At 32.0% G+C, this 18,589-nt stretch overlaps 2 protein-coding genes across 9 annotated transcripts in view; both read right to left on the bottom strand.

Annotated features, from left to right (window-relative positions):
* Positions 1–8,513, bottom strand: LOC139517203 (cytochrome P450 2B5-like). The gene is made up of 8 exons (XM_071307928.1): positions 7,735–8,513; positions 6,273–6,492; positions 4,306–4,432; positions 3,298–3,451; positions 2,682–2,818; positions 2,074–2,167; positions 1,384–1,593; positions 1–1,123 (listed from the first exon to the last, which is right to left on the bottom strand). Exons 1-8 carry the CDS (start codon positions 8,108–8,110, stop codon positions 903–905), a joined length of 1,539 nt encoding a protein of 512 aa, XP_071164029.1. The 5' UTR covers positions 8,111–8,513; the 3' UTR covers positions 1–902.
* A 4,028-nt stretch (positions 8,514–12,541) lies between these two features.
* The window catches only part of LOC139517222 (centrosomal protein kizuna-like), a 31,740-nt gene continuing 25,692 nt past the window's right edge, over positions 12,542–18,589 (bottom strand). For 6 of the 8 annotated variants that reach the window (XM_071307997.1, XM_071307996.1, XM_071307995.1 and 3 more), the window contains 3 exons: positions 16,952–17,077; positions 14,192–14,259; positions 12,542–13,673 (listed from right to left, as the gene is read on the bottom strand). In XM_071307997.1, the coding sequence (XP_071164098.1) occupies positions 13,567–13,673; positions 14,192–14,259; positions 16,952–17,077 (301 nt within the window). In that variant the 3' untranslated portion in view covers positions 12,542–13,566. The remainder of the gene's footprint in view (positions 13,674–14,191; positions 14,260–16,951; positions 17,078–18,589) is intronic. The other 2 variants (XM_071307998.1, XM_071308001.1) reach the window with 1 other exon arrangement.

The following is an 18,589-nucleotide window of genomic DNA, read 5'->3' on the forward strand; positions in this document are numbered from 1 at the left end:
CAATTTATTCGACATGTAACAAGAACATTCCTCGTCCAATTTATCATTTTACACACAGTTAGTAATGGTTATATCTAGTATTCTCGATAAAACGCTATAAATGATTGTTACTGTTAAGCCAGTACTGAGAGCCAGTATGTTATATAATGGCTATATAAGTTGGACTGTGAGTTTAACGTATAGATTATGATTTGCTGCCTACACAAAACTGCTTCTATAGTTGTCGATGAGTTATTGCGATGTTGTGGTAAGTAGCCAGTCTAGTATCACGTGGTGTTTTGTTGAACAAGTTGAATATTAATTAATGACGGCTATTTTCAAGGCCATGGTAGCCGACTAACCATGTCGATGTAACTAACCGAAAAAAAGGTAGACGACATTGTCGGAAAGGATTACAGACAGTCGTGTCAAAAAGTTTAACAGCAGGTCTATTATCCAACTCCACAGATACAGGATTTGAAAACATATATTCACAAACAATCACACTTGGTTTAAGAGTGCATGCAGACATATGCGACTTTACTGTATGGTATTTATTTTTCACAGACAAATATGTTGTACATCCTAGCTTACGAGCTGTACAAGGTACATCATGTGACAGGCGTGTAAACAGTAGCTGACATGGAACGTTCGTTCAGCTGTAATGATTGAAACGTGACTGGACAAATGGAATGATAGTTTTAGCTATGACTTGATCTCTGTATATATAATACAATATAAGTTTATAAAAGGTCAAATCAAATCGTTTTGCATCAGTTTAGATGTTATGACAGTTAAACAACAGTCGCATTATGTATCACACACGTATGGCAACCAGACGTATTATTTATCTGGTCTTATGGTTGGTGTCATGTAAGCACCGGTCGATACTGGGAACATTTCTTCCGTTGTTCTTTTTTCCATCAGTAAATAGATATTTGTCTTTCTACTCCCACGGAACATGATCGATCTCTGATGCGAACTTTGTATGGCTTCGGGAGGAGAGTTATACCAGACTGGACACCCTCCATATCTAATGGCTCGTATGGCGTGGCATGCTGGAGTCTACAACGTTGAATTAAAGTTGTCGTGAAAAGAAACAGTTCCATTTCTGCAACATTCTTTCCTATGCATGTCCTTGATCCTTCAAAAAGAAATAATCGCATGTTATTAAAAAGACAAATGTAAAACAAATTATTCATTTAATGTTTCTATATTTAGTAATCCTTTTCTTTTGTTAACTTTGCTATTTTCATAGATTTTTCATTCATTCTTCGCATATCAAAATGTAAGTTACTGGTAGAACTGTTAGATAAAAACAGCCAAACTTAACAAGTGATTTGTATATTTTTGTCTCTTATAGTGAAGAAAAATGTACATGCTATCATGGCATAAAATACGTACCAACAGAAAATGGATGAAATGCTTTGTGATGTTTGATATGTTTTCCATCATCTGTTAAAAATCTTTCTGGTTGAAATTCTGTGGGATTTTCCCAGTATTTTTCATCATAATGTGCTGACATAAAATGTGGTATGATGACAGAGTGCTTAGGAATAATTTTACCAGATATGCTCACGTCTTCCATGCAAGCTCTTGGTAAACCAATAGGGCCTGTAAACATTTAAAAAATTAATCCTCAATCGACCCTTTAGTCAAATTAAACCATCTGATATCAGTAAGAATTTTACTTGTTATCTTTGATTAATAAGCACGGATCCTGTTCGCTTATTGTAAATTTGTTCGTACTAGACATATTTTTACACAGTTTAAAAAACAGCCATTTTGTGAGAAAAAAAAACACCACGCTCATGCTATGTCAATACCTTTTACCGTACCGTACTCGAATTCGTATTCGGATGGTCCTTTCAGTATCATAATCAGGATTCCGATTATACCGTACCGCCGTGGTCATTATAGAGATCATTCTTGTCAGCAAATTTTGTCAATGAGAGGAATTCGAAAAACTATTTGCTGTTTTTGTCTTTCATTTTGGAGTTATCTACATTCTCCAAATCGGAAATTTTTGTCAATAGTACAGTTTGCTAAAAGTTAATGTATCTTTGTTTTATGTATATAATATATATTATTTACCAATGCTAGCTATTCTTTGCACCTCGTCTATAACAGCTAAAGTGTAGGGCATTTTATCTTTATCTGCATAAGACACTTGTCTCAGACCTGCAACCTACAAACAAAGTTTTTATCAATATTTTTAGCTTTATAAATTGAAACAGGATAGGACGTCTATCTAAGTTGTGATTACTTGTTTCTGTTTTTTATCATACGTAATAGCGTAAATGGAGGGAAAACATACATAGGACCTATTCTTTATATATAAAACAGATTTATTTTTACTTTAAACTGACAACTTTTATTGTTTCATTCTATTCTCAAACTAATTGTGGTTAAAAATGATTTTTTAAAGCAAAAAAGGAAATTAAATTCAAACAGGATACTGTACATGGCAGATTATTTTTTGACATTGTTATATATAGATACAATTCACCGACACATTTTTATGATACAATTGAATATTCTAGTATCTTACACAACAATGGAAATTTGAGGGGAAAGATCAACAGAGATATAAAATGCAGCTTAGGTGTCAGACACAGAACATGCCTTTTTATGGCAAATGTCATATGACAACATTTGAGGACAATTTCAGTAGTATATCTTTAAATTATTATATACCCTACCGTTGTAATTTCTGTCCTACAGAGGTCTTGCACACTTGGGTATTTAATAAGATACAAAATAATCCACAATAATGTTGTTGATGTTGTCTCTGATCCAGCAGCAAATAGGTCAAATATCATATGGAATAAACTTTTATCTGAAATCAAATAAACCAGTTATCTTCACGTATATATAGCTTTCATACATATTTAAAAAGAACCTAGAGAAACAAACAAATATTAATCAAAAACAAAAAATATTGTATAACTTCTTTTCTGGTCATTGCCATATTCTGATATTTTATAGATACATAATATAATTTGCGACATATTGATAGCTGTAAAAGGAGGATGGTTATTCAAAGAGCTGCATCCTGGGATTTCCTTTACCCAGTTACAACTTTAACATACATGTAAATTCAAACAACGTGGTACAGTTTGTATTTTCTAATTTACATGAATTGGTTTCTAATGAGCTGTTAAAATATTCAAATTATTTGATCTATACGTTTATAATGTTGTTGTTTTTTCTTTTTCTTTAAAACATATAGTAATTATATCTTTTGTATCATCTACCTCTTTTTCCTCAAAACTTTATCCGTGCGTTCTGGTGTGAATTATTAGTAAAATCGTTTACCTGGTATGTTGCTTTCATTTGCATTGTTCAGATGATGGAGGTAAATGTCTATAAAATCCCTTGTTTCAGATGGATTATAGTTCTCTTTGTGTTTTTCTATCTGCAATTTCACATAGTCGTCTATCTTTTCCTTCTCTTCGAAACAACATCTAGCCTGAGACAGTAATAACAATTATATTATTGCAATCAGAATGTCATTTCAAAAAAGTGTCTCATAAATCAGTAGTTACACTTATCGTTAATTTCTAATTGTTAATTAAGGATTTTTTTTTATTCTTTCTCAATAATGTGGTCATTTTATGCAAATTTCCTGTTTTTTTTTCGAAAAGCTAAGGATTTTCTTATCCCAGGCATAGATTACCTTAGCCGTATTTGGCACAACTTTTTGGAATTGTGGATCCTCAATGCTCTTCAACTTTTTACTTGTTTGGCTTAAGAAATATTTTGATATGAACCTCACTGATGAGCCTTATGTAGACGAAACACGAGTCTGGCGTGATAAATTATGATCCAGGTACCTTTGATAACTATTTACACCACTGCATGGGTCGATACCACTGCTGGTGCACGTTTCGTCCCCGAGGGTATCACTAGCCCAGTAGTCAACACTTCGGTGTTGACATGAATATCAATAATGTGGTCATTTTATACAAATTTCCTGTTTACAAAACTTCGATTTTTTTCGAAAAACTAAGGATTTTCTTATCCCAGGCATAGATTACCTTAGCGTTATTTGGCACAACATTTTGGAATTTTGGATCATCAATGCTCTTCAACTTTTAACTTGTTTGGCTTAATAATTATTTCAGTGATATGAGCGTCACTGATGAGTCTTGTGTATACGAAACGCGCGTCTGGCGTACTAAATTATAATCCTGGTACCTTTGATAACTACTTTCAGATAACATTGGCCTTATAAGCAGTTATAATCATGTTTCTGTTTGGTAATCTTAAATATAGTTAGTTACATAGCTTCATATGAAGTATTTAAACGAAGCATAATCTTACCTCAGAATTCGGCATTATATTTGCTAAAATTGGCATGAAATTTTCCGGAAGATGGAGGCCAGCATGTTTAAAGATATAATCCAGTACATTAAGGATCATTTCAAAGTCAGGGTCGTTGTATTCAAACCTACGAAGACAAACGAGTAAATATCAATTGTTTAGTCACAAAGAGCTCTTATAATGCAGTATTTCATGGTTTTTATATGTAAAAAAATATGATATGTGTCCTAATGAAAAGTGCTTACATTCCATTTCGTTCATTTACAAACCTTTGTCAGAACAAATAACGACGCATAAATGTTTTCCTCTGTCTTCGTTAGTAATTTTAGAGGGGGGGCAAGGGGTGTAACTGTTATGCTGTTATGGGGCAATTTAATTCTTTGTTATCTGTTATTCTGAAAATATATTTGCTGTTAGCTGTTATTATCTTATTCTTTGTTAGCTGTTATTGGGTTTTTACTTTTTTTGTTATCTGTTATTGTGATAATGTATTTGTTGTTAACTGTTATTGAAAATTGGAATGTTAGCATTTTTTTACAGCAAATTTTCGGTAGAAATTGAAGATCATTTGACATTAGGGTCTACCACTACTGATAAGTTGGTCCCGTATTCGGAGAAGGATTCCATTAACATATACCCATCACAGAAGTGAGGTCCAGGGCAATTCCAGTATATCCTTTCACATTAATAAATTCCATTTTTTGGAACATGTATTTAGAATTATCTTATTTTTTTGTATGAGGATAATGTTCCTTGGTTCCCGTACCAACATATTAAATTAGAACAATTCTTAATATGACAAAAAGGAAAACATATGGGCAGGAATATCTGACAAGCATCTCAATTAAGGACTAGGTCTTTACAAACAGTTAACCTTTTATATAATATGGTACATTGACTCAGCTCTGTTATTCTTTTCAAGCAGAACCAAACACATTGTACAATGAAAGTTCCAACCATGTACTGGGTTCCGACGCTGCGCATAGCTCATTACAAACAAAGATTTGTTTTGTCTTCAAGCAATTGTTCACCTACTATATATATTAATATATATAAACAATACACCAAAGTTTCATGAGAACTGCTGAAAAGATTTTTGAGTTATTGTCCGAAAACTGGGAAAAAAAACCCTTTTTTAATGAATAGAACCCCTCAACTCAATAACATAAAATCTAAAATTAATGAAAATAGAAAGGGCGCTTACAACAATAGCTATAACGTAAAATCTAAAATTTATAAAAATAGAAAGGGAGCTCATGTCAATACATTAAACAATTCACCAAAATTCCGTGCAAATTTGTGAAAGGATTTTTGATATATGATCAGAAAACTGAAAAAAAAAAACATTTTTATTAAATAAAATCCCATTACTCAAAAACTTTAAATCTGAATTTATAAAAAAAAAAAAAAACCAAGGGGAGCTCACGTCAATAGATATAAACATTTTTCCAAAGTTTTATGCAAATTGGTTAAAGAGTGTTGAAGTTAATGTTTGACATGTTGACGACAGACGCGCGGACAACAGTATTCCATATTTACGTCCCGTAAACGAGCGTATAAAAATATACTGAGTAGTAAACACATTCTAGATACATAATTTTAAGAACATGTTCATAGAAAAGGGAATTCATTACAAAGAATTTATACCCGTAATAAGAAATACTGGATCTGTCAATGACCCGACTTATTTTAATATCTCATTTACTGTTATCTGTTTTTGTCCATTTTAATTCCTTGTTATCTGTTATAAGCCAAATCAATTTGCTGTTTTGCTGTTATTGGGACCCCCCTTGCCCCCCCCTATTTTACGTTGCAAGTTGACATTCGCTTTTGTTACTCAAAATTGGCAAATAGTTATCAAATCTTCTCAACAAATTACAAGAGTGTGGATGTTGCACAGAAAACGACATACTTAAAACATAATTTATCGTTTTGACCACTAAGTTTCCCAAAAATCAAATACATACCTGGAACCAAAAACTATATTTGAAATGATATTTGAAACTGCTTTAGGAAGAAGTTTATCCATCTGTACATTATTTTCTTTACACATAGCAGATATTAAGTAGTTTGTTTCCACTTGAATGTTCTGCTCAAGATTGGATTTCTCTGCCCCTAAGTCTTTTAATGCGTGAATAGCGAATTTACGGAGGTGAGTCCAGTGTTTTCCATTGCTCCAAATTATTCCTACAACATACATGATTCAGTATTACTATATATTGACTTAGTTGTTACTATATGCCTTGTTATTGGTTTCTACATTTCCTAGTATTTAATTTTTTAAGTTGTATTTATCTAAAAATCATGCATTTTTATATACATTTCTACTTTACCAAGAAGAAAACTGTCGAAGAAACAATGCACCAGAGAACTGATCATGTTGCCCGTCTAGAACATACTATTGTGTAATAGACAGCGGCGAAGTGATACTGATTGGATGACTTGTCATTACCCTTACCCTGTGCAAGGAATCTTCAGGACGGTCGGTTATCTGTAATTATTAACCAACTAAGTACATTATTGCCAAAAATGACTGGTTATTAAAAATAACATATTTTCTGTAATGGTCCTGTTTTTCTGTAATGGCCCTGTTTTTTTCTGTAATGGCCCTGTTTTTCTGTAATGGCCCTGTTTTTCTGTAATGGCCCTGTTATTTCTGTAATGGCCCTGTTTTTCTGTAATGGCCCTGTAGTAATGCCCAGCTTGTCTGTATTAAGCCCAGTTAGGGTTTTTAATAAAGTTAATAAAATTAAACTGTAAAGAGTATATCTTTTTGTATTTTATTTAATTTAGTAACCAGCAACAAACATTTAAAGAGGCATATAAAGGGATCACTGTTCATCCTGTTTTTCAACACATAACTTCTTTCAACCTAATATCTTGGATATTCGGTATATTTAAAGCTTGATCATGGTGAAGTGCACATTATTTTTTTTTCAAACTAAACTGTCATTAAAAGAGTAAGAGAGTACATCAAGTTTGCAGCAACACATACACTTTTTTCAGTTGGTTAATAAATGTATTAAGAAATGGGTGTTTTTATAATGGCCCTGTTATATGTCCTTGGTCAGTAATAATGGCCTCGGTTGTCTGTAATGGCCCTCGGCGTTGCCTCGGGCCATTACAGACTTCCTCGACCATTATTACAGACCTTGGACATATAACAGGGCCATTATAAAAATACCCATTCATTAATACTATAGTAATGTCTTTTATTAACATCACCCATTCATGAAGCCTAAAAGAAAAGACCATCTCTGAAATATCTGTATATCGTATTAACTGGGCGCGGAAACATATTTAGAAATGCTTTCCCAGTTGGGCGTTATATATATTCTAAGACGTTCTGTATTCAGCTGCTGTTCGAATGTTGCTATATTAACTGGTCTTCAATGTAAATTTGAAAATGAAATAATATAATTGTAGTACCTGTTTTGTTAAACATTGTGTCTGGAACATACAGCCAATTAGGTCTGAATTCTGTTTTGTCTGCATTATCTACAAGCAACTCTTTAATCAAATCTTGACTAAAAACTACCACAAGATTCATGGAAGGTCCCATTCGTAATTGAATAATGTCACCATAGTCTTTTCTTAACTCCAGTAATCTTTTGTAAAGACTTTGAGAACCAGCCAGTGCAGGTATGTTGCCTAAAACAGGCCATCGGTGTGGTCCGGGTAAAGAGTTAATTCTACTTGTAACACGTTGCCATAATAAAACCAACAAAATGCAAACAAACGTTGCTAGTAAAACTGGATTACAGTCAACATCAACAGTATAATCTAAAATGTATATTTTCCTCATTTTTATCACTTTCTAATGTTTTTATTTTGTTTTTGTCGATAGCTGTTAGTATTAGACTATAGGTTGTCGTCGTATCACTATCGTATAAGCTTTAATTCACTGTTTCCTTTACATCTTAGTCTTTATATCCTCATCTTATTAACAATAGGAAATACAAACATATTTATTCGCACGGAAGTAGAAGTCCCGAATCTGCACACATATTTTTTTATGAATCACATTAAGACAAGTATATTATCTACTGTAAGTAGGTACATGACGTAGTTTTAGTCCTGTATCATGTTGTGTGGATGTGAGATTTACAAAAAGTTACTGTTTCTCACGCTATTCATTCATCATCTTTAAAAAAGATGTATTATAAAAAATAAAAACTACCCTACAAAATACGTGTAAGTCATATTCCTATAATTAGTTTTAGAGGATATTCATGTGACAATGAATGAATTTGTCATACTAAAGTCGAGTGATTATAAGCTGTGTGAAATGAAATGTATTGTTTGCGTTAAAGTTTGCAATCAAGATAAAAAAAAACATAACTATCTCGAATCATTTTTGTGCACAGGGGCAAGACGAGTTTGACATATATACTCGTATACATGTTACATACTAGACACTAACATACAAGATCGGCCCAGATGTTTAAACTAACACTTGCCACTGTTTCTGGGTGGATGCATCTTGAAGCGTATTATCTACTTTTGAAATCTGATGCCAGATGTAAACTTACAAACCAGATATTTTTGACACTTATTGAATTAGCAGGATAGCAAAGTTAAACTGACCTGGAAAGTGGACAATTGTTTTTTTCATATGAAACTTTAACCAAAATACAAATGCATATTTTCTTGAAAGTGCCGGCGACAATTATCACAATATTGTAATTATGTTTAGATGTATCAGATAACCGACCTATACTCTTTACCACAATAGTGAAAATGTTGTCCAGTACTAAGCGTAATGAATATCCTATAAAGCACTCATGTACTAAAGCAGCTTTTCAGCTGAAGGACGCCTCCAGGTGCGGGAGTTTCTTGCTACATTGAAGACCCATCGGTGGCTTTCGGCTGTTGTCTGCTCTATGGTCGGGTCGTTTTCGCTTTAACACATTCCCCATTTCCATTCTCAATTTTAATTCAAGTCCAATTCGATGGCTTTTATAAATACGAGAGAATGAAATCAACTACCATTCACGAATAGTTTAGGACTTCTTTGTTATATCTCATTTGAGGCAGGCTTGTTCATAATAACAAAACACAAACAATAGATACCAAAAGGACATTCCAACTCGTAATTCGAAATTAAACTGATAACGCCATGGCTAAAAAAGGAAAGACAAACAGACACACAACAGTACATATAACACAAAATTAAAACAATGAGCATCACGAACCCCATCAAAAAACGGACGATCTGTTAGGTTTAGCTGATCCTGCTACACATACATGACAAACGTCGTCTTGCTCATGTAAGTACAAACCCAGGCCTCAATCAAAGACAATATGATATGAAAACCCTGTTATATCGTACCAACTGTGATATAAATATACTCCGAATGCACGTTTTATGATTTATGATTGAGTTCTCCCGGTTCAATAGCCATTTTCAAATTTCAGACTTTATAAGATAGTTTAACCAGTTTTATGAACAATTAATGGGAAACTCAAGCATTTGTTTCTTTGCCAACATACGGTAGAGATTTTCTAAAAGTATAACTGAGTATAGATTCGACTACTCATGCTATCCTGACTTTGATGTTAACTTAAAGTAATACATATTCTTTGATATTCGAATTATGTCTTTTTTTTATCTTGTCATGGGTGAAGCCACCCAAAATCTTTTCCTAATATACTTGACAACCCACACGGAATATAACACAGGAAACATATGGCAGTGTTACTCTAGTTCCATATAAAGCTTATATAAAAAAGAAGATGTGGTATGATTGCCAATGAGACAACTGTCCAGTTAAATAATTAAAGCCACAGCAAAGACCAACAATAAATTCAGTGCCAAGCATATAACTAAATAAGATAGGTATTACAAACGACAAAAACACGGCAACAAACTCAACAATATCAGAATATATGATAAGTGATACCATGTCAAAAAAGACAATGGCAGTCAATTATAATATTGGGCAGTAGAATAAACAACACCAACCAACAACAATCGACTCTACAGAAAAGCAGCTAGAAACTTACAACTAACAAAACATGAACCAGATAGACCGACTTTTTTGTCATAAAAGTAAACCACATAATAACAAAGTGCAACCATTGAAATGTCTCGCCTTCATCACTTATCACGAGTGAATTTCATACCACATTGAATATTATAGACTTTTGCTAAAATTATTCGAGAAATAAACGTTTTTAAATTAAGAAAACTAAACATTTACCATTGAATCATCAAAATAAGGTCAAGGCCAGATAAAACCCTACTGGACAACATGAACAACATCCATAAACGGGATATTTTTTGACTTATTGCTTATAGTGTCTAAGAAATAAACCTAACCAGACAAAGTCATAACAATGTACAATGAACCATGAAAAAGTTCAAGGTGAGGTGAAACAGTTCCCTTTCACCAAAATCACAGCTGATCTATTGCTTAAAATATCAGAAAAACATACCAAACATCAATAACTAAACCAATGAAAGATGAAAATGAGGTCAATGTCAGATAAAACCTGCTAGTCTTACATGAACACCTTACAATCATTTACACCAAATGTAGTTGACATTTTGCTTATAGTATCTGAGATATGGACTTAACTTTGATTACTGATGCATGAAATGTGGTAAAGGTCAGGTTGAACCTATTCAATGGACTTGTAGATCTTGCAAAGGACCTATATATCAAAAACAGTTATGCTATTACTCATAATAAGTGAGTATTTAACATGACAAAACTATTTTTTCAAGCATGAAATGAGGTCAGGGACAATGGACATATGTCTCTTTACATAAGGTATCTATTAGTTATGAAGCATCCAGGTCTTCTTCTCTCTAAAATGTAAAGCTGCTGCCACTTCCGCCTGATTATAACCCCATGGTCTCATATTCTGTTTTTTTTCCGTGAAGTTGAGACAACAAACTGCACAACCCAGCTGTCAAAAGGATGACCACTAACTTGAACAAGAAAATAAGACCGCAAATGATTTGGAAAGCAAGGTCATAATGTGCTCCCTGATAAACGAAGCTAGCTTAGCTATTTGCAGCTGTTTATTGAATCACAGATTTTAGTACTATGGAACTGTTAAAAACAGCTTCTCAGAAAAAAGGGTATCCTATTGTACAATTAATCCAGGTAGAACTTTTGAGATGCCGGTCATCAGACCAACAATGTCTAAATTACCTAAAACAAGCTCAAATTCTATATCTGCTATTACTGAAATTGTGAATGAAATTACATCCATTTACTTTCATATTGGCTGCCAAATGTTCAAGTAGTTTCCATATAGCAGTGTCATGAACAGATAAGGAAAATAATACGCTGTGCAATACCCAAACCTTTTTTATTCAAACAATCAACATTCTTGTTAAAAGATTGAAAACAAGAATGTGTCCCCAGTACATGGATGCCCCATCCGCACTATCATTTTCTATGTTCAGTGGACCGTCAAAATGGGATGAAATCTCTAATTTGGCATTAAAATTAGAAAGATCATATCATAGGGAACATGTTTACTAAATTTCAAGCTGGTTGGTCTTCAACTTCATCAAAAACTACCTCGACCAAAAACTTTAACCTGAAGCTGTACGACGGACGAACAAACGAAGGAACGGACCAGAAAACATAATGCCCATAAATGGGACATAAAAATAATAACCACTTATTTAAGACAAACAAGATAAAACAAGTGAAACTGCGAGCTACTGCTCACTGATGATATCCTGCCGCAAGTGGATAATATTAATTGTGTAAAAATATGCAAGTGTTCGGTAAACAGGAAGTTGTGGAGTGATGAATCTGAAAACGCATCACAAGGTATAGATGACTTATATTAACCCTTAAACCAAATTTCAGAAATCCTTGTATTGTAGTTCCTGACAAAAATGTGACGAAAAATTTTCAACTTGGCTATCATGTGTAAAATCAAACAAGTGTTCGGTAAACAGGAAGTTGTTGAGTGATGAATCTGAAAACGCATCACACGGTATAGCTGACTTATATCAAGCCTGAAACTGAAATCAGAAATCCTGGTAGTGTAGTTCCTGAGAAAAATGTGAGGAAAAATATTCATGGGACGGACGGACTGATGGACTGACGGAAGGACAGACAGAGGTAAAACAGTATACCCCCTTTTTTTCAAAGCGGGGGTATAACAAGAGACCCTAAAGAGCCTGTGTTGCTCACCTAGGTCTTTTGCATCTTTAAAATTGAACAATCCAAACATAAACAAAATATTTTAATGACAAAGAGCAACAAATGTTCCATTTTTATTTTATTACAGTACAAAAATTAATATTAGTAATTGTTTTATTAGAATAAATTAAGAGGAAATTAAGATACATTTAAGGATATAATGTCACAGACTAGACCAACAAGTTCATTGGACGGATACTACAATATTTAACAAATTGAACAGGAAATGAACTAGATGTAATAATCTGGTTAAGCTGAATTGCTATGCGTCAATTCCTGAACCAATAAAAGTCAATATCCTTAAAATAAAAGAAGCATCCACTTAAAAAAAGATATTATAACAGATTTACAAATTTTTAAATGTAGGGAAAATTCAAGATTTTGAAAACAAGGAGGAGAAATTAATACTAAATTATTGACAGAAAAGTGTGGAATTTGTAATTTTCAAGTATTAAATAAAGCAAATTGTAAGGTTCTATATAGTTGAATGACAACAATGCTGTTATATTATTTTGTGTCTGTGTAATACATTTTCCATTACAAAGTGTATAAAATCATGATATTTATCATATATGTGCCGTGGGGAAAGGGAGGGAAGAACTCATTATGAATTAACACTTGTTTCTTTCTAGACAAGTATTATTATAGTCTTTACATCTAGCTTTTTAAAACGTTAACACGAAGGATAATATTTATAATTGTTTGTTATTACACCAACCTGCTTCTATAAAATAGTCTCTTGATAAAACAAAACCAAGTTAAACTTCTAGCTAGGCCTCATTTATAAAAAACACTTGCTTTGGGAAAAAAGACTTGGAATAATTCATCATAAGTAAAGTTTTTTAAAAATTTTAATAGCTTCCCCATCACTCTTCAAGGGACACAACTTTCGGGACTTGGTAAAGAAGACAACTATTATGATTTAGGACCAGTAGGAATGTTGTTTCTAGCAATGTACATACACTTACATATTTTAGCTATAAATCAGTGATATGTGTGTAATTTTTATATGTTAGAATATTTTATACTAAAAATGTATAAATATAACATTAATAAATATATGAAGATACTACAAATATGTAAATCACTATTCATAAAAATCAAAGAAATCATCTTCTTCTTGTGATGTCTGTTTTTTTTCCATCAGGATATCTAAATCTGTCTCAGAATCCAAATCGGAACTTATCATCACAACTGTAAAAGAAACAAAAAACAACATTTAACGAACTTGACAAATAAGTTTTGCTTTATAAAAATCCTTTCCTCTACACAGGAACATATATGTTAGATATACTGTTCCCATGGCCAGCTCTATATAAGTTTGGAAATGCCCAAAAGTATCAAGTGGATGAACCTAGCATGTTTATGGATAGTTATTTCTTACAAACATATCAATTCTTAGGCAAAAATTACGACTGTAAAAATTGGTTATGTGATCACTCCACTCTGATTGACAGGAATTTATGAAACATAGAGAGCTATATGTTAACATGTTGCTTAACTACAACAAATTATGAAATTGTAAAAAATTTTATGAAAAAATTTAGTTTTTTGCTGACATTACTAAGTTTAATTTTCAATAAGAGGAACTAATTTTTATCAGACAATGTCTACAGGGACCTTAAAGAGTTGAATTTAAACTTTGAATTGCTTTTATATTATCTGAAAGTGTGTTCTCCATCTTCTATTAAATACAAATTTCATTTTCTTACCTGCTGCAGGTCTTTTGAATGGCTGCATTTTCTCTGATCTCCCCGTAGAACCAGCCTCTGATTTAACACTGTAAATTTATTCATAAATATTAAATACAAAAAATTGGTAACTTTCTAGACTTTCTAGATTCAGTCTATTTGATACCGGCACATTCAGCGAGTATTAGTATAATGCACCAAATAAATCTCATACTACAATGTCAGATAAATATCACTACCATGTCACCATGTCACCTAAAATATCACTACCATGTCACCTCAAGTCTACTATGTCACCTAAAATATTACTATCATATCTCCATGTCACCCAAACTATCACTACCATATCATCTTAAAGTATCACTAACTTGATAATTTAAAAGAAGCTTTGTCAATATCTAAAAAACTTCAGTCATTGAGGAAGTTGAATTTTTACTTTCTATATTGTAAACCTGTATATTTGGTGATGGTCATGGTTTATATAGTGCCAAATAAACCAATATTATCTTGGCCAAAACATCAAAATTTACGCTCTTTATGACCCTAGATTTACAATTGTAACCAGAATTAAATAAAACATTAAAATTGGGACCAGTTGAGCTAAAAAATATTAAACTACTACTTTTTGTTATTTATACCACTTTAAACTTGAGGGCATGTACAACCATGCAGGTGCAATTGTGTAGTAAAGTGAAAGATACAGGGTTTGTGTTGTGTAACACTTTTACTGGCTGAAGTGCAGAAGTAATATACAGGTATATGAATATATAGTTACATTTACAAACAAATTTATTTATTCATACAACACTCAATGTTATACTAGACCTTTCATAAAGTATAAATAAATGTGTGTATTTGAGAATTCAGAAATCTGTATTATGCATAGAAGTATTGCTACATGCAATATTACAAATATCTCTCAGCTAATACGATTTCAGGGTACTCTTTTTTTAATTGGCTATGGTCCAAAGTGAATTTCTCTGATACAATGTCTACCTCACATTATGTATCATAAATATGAAAAATAAAGAGATGTGATAGACAATGAGACAGCTATCAATTTAAACCACAAAAAAGTACAAAGATGTGAACACTTCATGGCATTCAACAATAAACAAAACCCATCACATTTAGTTAGCTATAAAAGCTAGGCCTCATGAATACAAATTGTAAAAAAATATCCCCCTCAACCTGGGGTTTAATGGCACAACATCAGAAGCAAGTTAAAATGATACCCTAGCTTTATGTCTTTCATATAAGGAAGTTGAAAAGAAATGCATCTGAAAAAAATCATCACAGGGTAAAGCATGTCAACATGAAGCCTGACAATAAATTTCAGAAAACTGTTATTTGCAGTTCTCAAGACTTTTTTCATACTAGGGGTGTGTGTGAAAGAATAATATGCATATATAAGTATTTAGTAAACACAATGATTCTGAAATCTTGTCACATCTTATAGCATGCTGATATGAAGTCTGATAAAAAATTTCAGGAAGCTATTATTTGTAGTTCCCTGGAGAAATGAAACAAAAAATTTCATACATGACCATAATCTATTATAGAACATCGAAGTATATTTGGAAAAGAGGAAGTTATTCAGGCATGAAATTAAAACCCTGTTACAGTGTGAAAAATGCTGACATGAAACCAAAAACAAGAAAATTTGATGAAATTTCTTTCATAGTCATTATGCTTAGAATATGGTAAATTCACTTTTGTCAATTCTTTAAAAATCACAATAATAAATGCTTGCAATAATTCCAGCTTTATTTTTAAAGTACTCTGTAAACAGGAAGTTGATGAGCCATGAATCTGAATATTGCATGACTGTCACACAGTACAGTATTCTGACATGAAGCAATAACATATTTCAATACAATGATGTCAATACAATGGAAGTTTCATGAGATTGGACGGATGGACAGACAGGTAAAAAAAGCCAGTAAACCACAACTTTTCAAAGAGGGGGTATAAAAACTGTAAACATCACTTGGAGAGTACTTTACTTAACACATACAAAAAGGACAGAAAACACAAATTACCAATCTAAGTGTACACCCAGTTACTGAAAGCTAGTTCAAATTAATTTCTACAAATAAAACCTAAATGTCAATTAGAACACCTCCATGGATTAAGTGTAAACACATAATGGTCTGAGATAACCCTTACTTTGTGGAATGCCAAACTATAATGACCCTTAGGATGTAGGACAATAAGAGTAATATAAACATTTAGTGCACACTGAAATCAATGATAACACTATAATTAAATCTTTTCCTAGCATATAACAAACAGTTAAATATGTTATATAATAAATTAATGACTTTACTCTGTCAATTCTTTGATTTTTGAATCCTGTCAAAATCTTATTTACCTTTTGCCTCAGAAAATACATTGTCCTTTGGACAATATATATTTTTTATTGATCTCATAAAAAGTCATTAATGGTATATGTTTATTTTCGCATTCATATTGCCAGTAATATATTTCCTTAACATTTGTTGAAAATTTAGAAGTTCAACAATATATCAGTTTTCAATACATCATTTTTTCTGCAAGTTTCTTAAAGTACCTATTAATTCCATATTGTTGAAAATCTGTTTAAATCTTGCATTTTACAAATACATATCAAAAGCACTTTGAAACTCACACCATTGATTAGTTAATATGGACATGTTATGGTAGAAAATCACTCAGCCAAGAAATAAAGTACAGAATACAATATCTATAACCAATGTCATAAAGAATCCTCAAACTTCAATGTCACAGAGCTTTAGTTACCTTTTCTGCATGCCTGTTGGCACATACACTGGTGATGTTGCTGAACTTGTTTCAGATAGTGGCTCCATCTGTTGTGTCGGTCTAGATTGTGACATAATAGCAGTGGTAGGCTGAGGTGGGATAGTACTGTAAAGCCATTGTGAGAAATAAATGAAAGAGGGAAGTTACATACTTGTGAGAGTATAGTGCTAATATTCTCTTATCATTAAAAGCATATAAATTCCAAATTCAGAAAAAAAGAAAACTCTAACAGAAAAAAGCTTGTCAAATCAATTAAAATGATTTATTTTTTTGTTGCTTTATCTCAAGGTTTGTATAAACTCTAAGAAGAGAATTTCCACTAGCACTATACATTAAAACAAAGACTGATGTCATTTCACTCATAGTTAACTTTTGTCATATAAGAAACATCATTAAAGTTTTAAGGTATTTTTTAAATAACTTTTTTAGACAAGACAAAAAATGGGGAAAAAATATCTTTTGAGGGATTAACCATTAACCCACATTCTAACCATCTTGACTGACTATAGAGTGAAATAACATATCAATTCTAAACAAGTAACTTTCAAATTACAAGCCAAACCATTGTATGAATAGTAGTATACTATAAAGGAACTGTATTGAAATTGCAAGAGAACAAAAGAGAGTTTCTGTGTAAGATTTAAATAATCATGATAACTCTGATATAATTAAAATTCATTTAATTTTAAAAGTACATTTATATTTTTGCTATTAATAATATTGTAATAAAAGCAATACTGTATTGATGAAATATAATAAAACACAAATTCAAATCTATAATATTGGCTATATATTGGTTTTCAATTAATATTACTTTAATACTCAAATTCCAACTAAACTTAAACTACTAACAAGCTTCAAAATTTCAAAACAATGACATTCAGATATCTTAGGTTTTTTAATTGTGTAAGCTAGAACTAAATTTGCAGAATCAAGTACAAGTTGGCATATAAATAAAGTAAGCAAAGCAAGGAAGGAAAAAAATGTTGAAACTTTAAAAACAAGGGAAAAAGAAATACTACTGAATTAGTATCTTAAATCATCTGTTTTTCAGGTTATATATAAAACAGGCATGGATCATAAGACTGTATATATTTGTTTTTGGTTTTTGTAACTTCTTACTGTAGAACAAGTACATATGGTTATTGACTTTTGTTTAAATAAAAAATGGTAATAAAACTGTGTAACTTCAGATTGAATTCTTGATGTATGACAAGAAGCTTTATACATGTATCTATGTGAGTTAACAACTAACAGGCTATTATTTGAACTTGGAATTATTTTCAATTACGGAATTTGCATACTGTGAAAGTACTTTTATTCGTGGGGTACCAATTTTCGTGGTTTTCGTGGATGACGTTATCCACGAATTTAAGTGTCCAACGAAATAAAACAAACATTGTCCAAATCAAGACATGGAAAGATCCCATGTAGGTTTGACTACTGATATGATCTACAGAATATATTGAATAACGCCAAAACTGAAAATGCTATATAGAAGTCATAGGGCAAACGCGCTATGAACTACAACTCCATGAAGAAGTATACCCATTTAATCTTTCAGAACATTAACTGTACAACTTTTGATCTTTTAATTCTCATAAAAATATTTTTGAT

This window comes from Mytilus edulis, chromosome 3 (assembly GCF_963676685.1).
Source record: "Mytilus edulis chromosome 3, xbMytEdul2.2, whole genome shotgun sequence".
Lineage (NCBI taxonomy): Eukaryota > Metazoa > Mollusca > Bivalvia > Mytilida > Mytilidae > Mytilus > Mytilus edulis.

Coding starts and splice junctions, on each gene's coding strand:
- LOC139517203 (XM_071307928.1), bottom strand. CDS start 8,110: ATGAGGAAAATATACATTTTAGATTATACTGTTGATGTTGACTGTAAT. Junction 2,819..3,297: donor AAATGAAAGCAACATACCAG/GTAAACGATTTT, acceptor ATTTGATTTCAG/ATAAAAGTTTATTCCATATG. Junction 1,594..2,073: donor GCAAAGAATAGCTAGCATTG/GTAAATAATATA, acceptor AAATGTTTACAG/GCCCTATTGGTTTACCAAGA.